We start from the raw sequence: 7,303 nt of genomic DNA, 5'->3' as shown, positions 1-7,303 counted from the left end.
CCTACCACACATCTGCTTTACGCACTCGACCATAAACCAGTTAATTCAAAACCAGTTAAACTGGCACACCGGCCCCTCCTCGTATGCCTGCTCCGATAATATAAAACATCTGGACATGTCACAGGGCGCATAAATCAAGGACATGCCTCCTACACGGGCCTCCCACATTCCATACATCTGCTCCTAACAAAGGACATAGTCAAGCAAGTATGCTGTTTCATGTGTATTGAGGAAAATACACTACACTGGAAACAGACCGACGGGGAGCGCTAGTCAGAGTGTAATGAGAGTAAACGGTGTTTTTAACGGAGTTAGTCTGGAGGAAAAGTTTCTGTGGTTTAGTGAAAATGTCTAAAGTAGAAATGCTGAGATCTTTAGTCAACCAGCGACTAACTGCGGCTGATGAAGAGATATTTGGTCTGTTTGAAAGAACGATAGCAGAGTACGAGGAGGAACTCTCTCGTTTAAAAGAGCAGAACAAGAGACAACGGGAACTACTGGACGCTGTTTTCAACCCGGAAGTTCGGATACAAAGAGCACGTAGGTTCACTTTATTTCTTCTCTCAAACACTGTTCATACTCCGGCTGATAACTTGTAATGTAGTTTTGAGTGAAAGTCGGTGGCAATTAATCTTTTTCTTCTTCCCCTGATTTCATATCTGCAAACTTGTCGCTTTTGTTTTTTTGGGGGGGGGTCAACTGGCCAGCCAGCGTTTATCAGATTGGAGTGATACAATGAGAACGGGTGATGTTGTGATCTTTGCAATAAAACATCTTTGATGTGACGTGTCGAGTCTTGGCCAATCAGCGTTAAGATGTCTACAGCGTCTTCATTTCCCTCCGTTAAAGTTTAAGTTCCGTTACCGTTCAGACTTGATGGGTTGAGGCTAACGTCCACTGGATGCGGAACTTTGTCGACTGTTAACGTTCGTCATTATCGCGATTTAGGAGGAAAAAATGTAACTTGATGAAACATTTAATTGAAAAGGGTGTTCAAAAATTATAATATGACCAAATAATAATCTTTGATCTGTAATAAACATTTCCTTCATTGGTTGGCTAACATTTCTATTGGAGTTCTGTTCATGATGACCCCATATATCTCCATGTCAAATGTAATGTAATTTGACTACATTTTCTGAGATAATTAAAGGCAAAGTTGGCCCAAATGAAATTATGATATTCATAATTTCCTCATATTTTAACTGTTAAATAAACAGTTCCTGAAGAGGTTGTAGTACATTTTCAATGGATTCTTGTTCATGATCACTCGGACTATGTCCATTAAAAATGTAATGTCATTTTACTGTATGTCTGTTTCGATTCTCTATTTTGAAAATCTAGACATTACGCTTCGTAAAAGCCTTGGTCTGTATAGCTCTACCTACTTCCTTAGTGTGGTGGTGATCAAAGGCATTGTTCTAAAACTAATGTATTTGGAATCAGTTGGAACACATGCACATTAATGTTTTTCAAGACAAAAACACAACATGAAACGCAAAACATACCTGACCACCCTCTTCACACAGACAGATATAGCAAGGGGGCATATAAAAAGAGACAAAAAACATAACAAATACTGTATGTGGATTTAATTGTTGCACAAAAATAATTTTATTTGACCTGCAAAATGCAGACAAGGTTGTCCAAAGCCTGGACAAGCTTGTTTTAATGTTGTCCAGGCCTAAAGCCTTGCCCACTGCCAAATGTAGATTATGCCCAAAACAGGGTATCCAAGTGTAATTTTCAAATGCCTTTTTGTTGTTGGAGGCATTGTCAGTAGGTATTATCAGCCATTTTTGGCATGTCCAATCCCCATTTTTCACACACCATCTCCTCCAGCGCTTCATGGATAGAATCTGCAGTATGGTCTGAATACAAAGGAGTACATCCTTAAACACCAGGACTGCATTTCCCAGGTTTTTAAACACCAGGACTTCATTTCCCAGGTTACGTACTGGATTGTGAGTGCCATGTATGCATCAACTGCCCTGCTTGTCCAGAGGTCAGTGGTGAGAGCAAAACAAGGCTGGCATTGAAGTTGAGCCTGAATAACCTGATTGGTCTCATTGTAGATCTGTGGAATTTCATTGTTCATGAAATAATTTCTCCCTGGCATATCATATTTTCTGTCCAACGCATGCACAAGATTCCTAAATCCAGTTTTTTCGACTGTGTATATTGGCACCTGATCAGTACAGATGAACTCAGCCCACTGCTCTGTTTAACCTCTTCGCATCTGTTGAGCCTCTCTCATATTTCTGCTGGCTTTCAAACACAGCTGGAAGGGAACTCTCTGGCATCTGTTTGACTGTCTGTGGGAGTGGGTGGATAAAAAATGCTTAATTTACTTGCATAGTGAGTTTGATATTTTCACTTCATATTTTATCTTAATTCATGGAATAATTATTTTTCCTTAACTAAAAATACAAATAATTAGCTCAAGATCCACCAGCATGTAGCCATTTTGCATCAATTGTGTTTCATTTAGTACACTTTTGTGTGCATTGTGACCTCATGATCATATAGGCTTGTCGTCAAACTAGGCTACGGCTCGTGTTAGGCTGTTTAAGGGTGAGCTTGGGGGTGTTCATGTTTATAACCACATTTGCTTACCTGTCGTTCTCTGAACTCTTTGAAAGGTTCGGGGTGTCTGTCGGAAAGGTGCTTTGCCATGTTTGACGTGTCCCTTGGTCTGTGTGGCTTTGAAACACGTTTTACAGACGGGTCTCTGCATGTCAGTGGGCTTTCCTTCACTTGTCTGCAATATAGCCAAAGTACTTCCAGATTTCACTTCTGGCATCTTTTTTTCTAACAAGCCGAGGACGGTCGGCAAAAGCTCCTGCACTTGACGCCATGTCTCCCCTGCGATCACTCGCAGGCTGCCTGTTGCGTGTGTGAGCGCTGGGCAGCCCCGCCCCCTTGCAGTCAATGCGTACAGGCAGCATGACAGGAAGCGGAACAGTGAGTGCGTTCTGATCGCGCGCTATTTTAATGAAGTAGCGATACTAAAAATATGCAAAATCGTATCGTTTTTCACGTCCGGGTACCGCGGTACCTTTTTAGTATCGATACACCTTGCAACATTAATCTGCAGGCAGTTGTCTAATTTCATGAGCTATTACTGTAAAGTTTTTGAGATAATTAAAGGCAAAGTTAGCTCAAATGAAATTATGATATTCATAATTTCCCTATATTTTACATTTTATAAAAACAAATCCTTAAGAGGTTATATCAAAATGTCACTGGATTGTTGTTCATGACAACCCCTACTACGTACATGTCTAATTTCATGATATTTTACTGTACAGTTTTTGAGAAAATTAAAGGTAAAGTCAACTCAAATGGCCTTCATTTTCATAATTTCTTCATATTTGGACTTTGATTACTTGAATTCCTTAAGAGGTTATATTACACTTTCACTGGATTGTTGTCCATGAGGACCTTTACTATGTACATGTCTAATTTCATGAGATTTTACTGTACAATGTTTGAGAAAATATAGGCAAAATTAGCTCATATTATATTAATAATTTCCCTATATTTGACATTTTATAAAAAACAAATCCTTAATTTATGAAAAGGAATTACATTTGAGTTGACTTTGCCTTTTAGTTATCTTAAAAAATGTACAGTAAAATTACATTACATTTGACATGGAGATATATGGGGTCATCATGAACAGAACTCCAATGGAAATGTTAGCTAACCAATGAAGGAAATGTTTTTATTACAGATCAAAGATTATTATTAGGTAGCATTATAATTTTCAAACCCTTTTTCAATTAAAGAGTATACAGCAGTGTAACTTCAGATTTTATTATTGTTGGATTTCATATCATATACAAAATGACGTTGTTTTTTGAACAAATTAGGCAAATTATTGATGAAATATAGGTCTATTTCCGGGCTTTTTGGGCTATCCAAGCACCCGTACCATAGCACCACGAATAGACGAGCATTACATTTCAAGTGCCGGCTGACGTCACCGTGGTTCCGCGGATGCCGGACCACTTGGCCGCAGTCATGTTCCGGTTCAGTTCACACGGTCAGTCATTAACGTTAAACCAAAATACCGGCGGATCTGGTTGCAGGTTGTTTGTTTTAACTCAAAGTAGAATGAGGCGATTTCGTGGTGATAACTTTTATGACCACGATGATGAGGCCCAGATACTGATGAGATGATGAGGTCAAAGAGCTTCAGGAAGAGGAGGCTGTTTGTGTAGCGCAGCTTGACGCAGGGCTGAGATGTGAGTGGAGCTGGGCCTGGATAAAGGTGGAGGTCTCAACAGACGTGAGTACAGCTTCACGCTGTCACAGTATTTTAAATACATTGATAAGGCAGAGTATGCTAAATGCAGCCTCTGCTCCAATGAGATGAACTACAGCAACAAGGGCTCACATGCCCTCTCATCGCACTGACAGACACTGTTCACTGTAATGACCACAGCCAGTGGACTAACAGTCCCAACAGTCCCACGTGCAGTTGCTCCCAAGGATCCTGAAGTAATGAGACAGAGGGTTAAGGAGCCTGTACCTTCATTTCAGCAGGTTGCTAATGCAGAGGTGTGTGTGTATAGATCACAGCTATTATTTTACTCTTGATAAGCTACCTTATTCAGAGTAGATTATCATTTTAATTTAAATAATTGAACTGGATTGAATGCATATTAATTGCAAATAGAAGATAGGCCACAATTCTAACAGCTTTACAGTAACAGTAGAAGTTAATATGAAGCCATACAGTAATGAAAACTAATCACTTTATTTTGTATAGGCGATGGTTCTCACTACTCTTGCTAACTTTGTTTTTATTTGACTAAAACCTTTGAAAATGAGACCTAGGTCTCAATGGATTTTGTCTAAATAAAGGTTAATAATAACAATAATAATAATTGATGATAAAAAAAAGCTAACTAGCCAGCTGCTCAACTAGAGCTGAAATACTGATTAATAACTGAATAATAAATTAGTTTTTTGCTTAAAGTAAATGTCTTATCACTTAATTTTCTTCTAAGACTACACCAGAATGATACATTTGAATGATAATCATATTTAAAATAAAGCGGGGGTGAAAAATGTGACAAGCACCTGAAACTGGTTCATATGTTCATGGTCACATACATTGATTAAATGATTGTATTATCTGGTTCTATTGATACTCTGGAAGTGTATGTACAGGAGACTATTTGCTCAATACTCCAATGTCTTTGTAACGCCTCTGTGTGTGTTTACTGTTTCCCTGCAGACGTCCAGCAGCTGTTGGTGGTTAAAGAAGAGGTTCCCTCTGAGCAGCAGGAGTGGAGCTCCAGTCTGGACCAGGAGGACCCAGAGCCCTCACACATTAAAGAGGAACAGGAGGAACTCTGCCCCAGTCAGGAAGGAGAGCAGCTTCAAGGTCTGGAGGAGGCTGATGTCAAGTTCTCATTCACTCCTGTGAAGAGTGACGATGAAGAAGAGGAAGCTCAGTCCTCACAGCTTCATCAAAGACAAACTGAACAGATGGAAACAGAAGCTGATGGAAAGGACTGTGGAGGATCAGAACCAGACAGGAACTTGGATCCAGATAGACATCCAGAACCAGATACTGATGAGAAGACTGGAGACTCTTCTGACACTGATGACAGCGGTGATTGTAAGACCAGAGAACCTCAGTCAGGTTTAAACTATTTGAAACCTGATGAAATCCGTGTCAGTGATTCAAGATGTAGCGCTGGTGAGAAACATTTTAGATGCTCTGAGTGTGAGAAAACATTTGTCAATAGTCAAAATCTGAAGAGACACATGAGAACCCACACAGGAGAGAAACCTTTCAGCTGCTCCGTTTGCAAGAAATCTTTTCACTATCGTTCATATTTGCAGATACACATGAGAATCCACACAGGAGAGAAACCTTACAGCTGCTCAGTCTGTAAGAAATGTTTTAAGCAGCGTTCAACTTTACAGAGTCACATGAGAACCCACACAGGAGAAAAACCTTTCAGCTGCTCCTTTTGCAAGAAATCATTTATCGGTTCTTCAAGTTTGCAGAAACACATGAGAATCCACACAGGAGAAAAACCTTTCAGCTGCTCAGTTTGCAAGAAATCTTTTAACCAGCATTCACATTTACAGATGCACATGAGAACCCACACAGGAGAAAAAACTTTCAGCTGCTCCGTTTGCAATAAATCTTTTAACCTGCGTTCAACTTTAACGATACACATTAGAATCCACACAGGAGAAAAACCTTTCAGCTGCTCAGTTTGCAAGAAATCTTTTAACAATCATGCACATTTACGGAGACACGTGATAACCCACACAGGAGAGAAACCTTTCAGCTGCTCAGTCTGTAAGAAATCTTTTAACCGTTCTTCACATTTACAGAGACACATGAGAATCCACACAGGAGAAAAATCTTTCAGCTGCTCAGTTTGCAAGAAATCTTTTAACAATCGTCCACATTTAAAGGTACACATGAGAATCCACACAGGAGAGAAACCTTTCAGCTGCTCAGTTTGCAAGAAATCTTTTAACCATCGTTCAAATTTACAGAAACACATGAGAATCCACACAGGAAACGATCCCCTTTAGCTGTTCTGGTTGCAGTAAAGTTTCCGTTTGTGATAAAAGCTTTCAGCACGAGTCACCTCTGAAGTTACACATGATTAACCGTGGTTCAACTAAACTGATTTCAATATTTCAATACAAAAAGTTATGCACTAAATGAGCGCCAACTGTACAGTTTGAAATAGTTTTGATGATTATATTGATGATTGATTTCATGGTAATGTAAGTTTAAGACGATGGTTCTACCTGCATCTGTGCACAGTATATTGTATTTAAATGATTTCATCAATAAAAACTAAAAGGTTTGTGTATTTCACTGGTTCATACAGTTGTACAGAGCACACTTTGTTCATCAGGATTAAATCCATCTGTGACTGGAGTCTGACTCAATAGTTCTTTATCTTGGCAGTTCGCACTCTTTGCTGCTGCCATTACTGGTATAAAATGGTAATCTTGTCTGACACAAACTCATAAAAAGGGCCCTTAGAGAAAGCAATCTACACATTCTTTGGAGTCACAAACCACCAACATCCTTCTCTCGATCTATAGTTCCTTCCAGTTTAACAGGCTGACACATTCCTGAATCTGTTTACAACTTGTCGATATTGTTTTAGATTCCCGGTGGCTTTTCTTGATCATACCATCATCTTATCGTAATCATTGTGCTCCTAAGGCCTCTTGTTCATGTGTATGAGCACTTTTACCAGCTCAACTTTAGGTAACCATGAAACAGGCCCCACCTTTGACTTTATCA

The 7,303-nt window shown here is 39.4% G+C and overlaps 1 protein-coding gene across 1 annotated transcript; it reads left to right on the top strand.

Moving 5' to 3' along the window:
* Positions 1-246: 246 nt before the first annotated feature.
* Positions 247-7,065, top strand: LOC306698820 (uncharacterized protein). The gene is made up of 2 exons (XM_079163301.1): positions 247-540; positions 5,249-7,065. Exons 1-2 carry the CDS (start codon positions 348-350, stop codon positions 6,571-6,573), a joined length of 1,518 nt encoding a protein of 505 aa, XP_079019427.1. The 5' UTR covers positions 247-347; the 3' UTR covers positions 6,574-7,065.
* The last annotated feature ends 238 nt before the right edge of the window (positions 7,066-7,303 follow it).

The sequence above is a fragment of the Pholis gunnellus genome (assembly GCF_910591455.1).
Source record: "Pholis gunnellus genome assembly, chromosome: 7".
Taxonomy (NCBI): Eukaryota; Metazoa; Chordata; class Actinopteri; order Perciformes; family Pholidae; genus Pholis; species Pholis gunnellus.
This window is presented reverse-complemented; position numbering and strand designations above follow the sequence as displayed.

What these genes read in the sequence shown, in the direction of transcription:
- LOC306698820 (XM_079163301.1), top strand. Translation starts at nt 348, where the DNA reads ATGTCTAAAGTAGAAATGCTGAGATCTTTAGTCAACCAGCGACTAACT. An exon ending in AGTTCGGATACAAAGAGCAC is followed by an intron (nt 541 to 5,248) that starts GTAGGTTCACTT and finishes GTTTCCCTGCAG; the next exon opens with ACGTCCAGCAGCTGTTGGTG.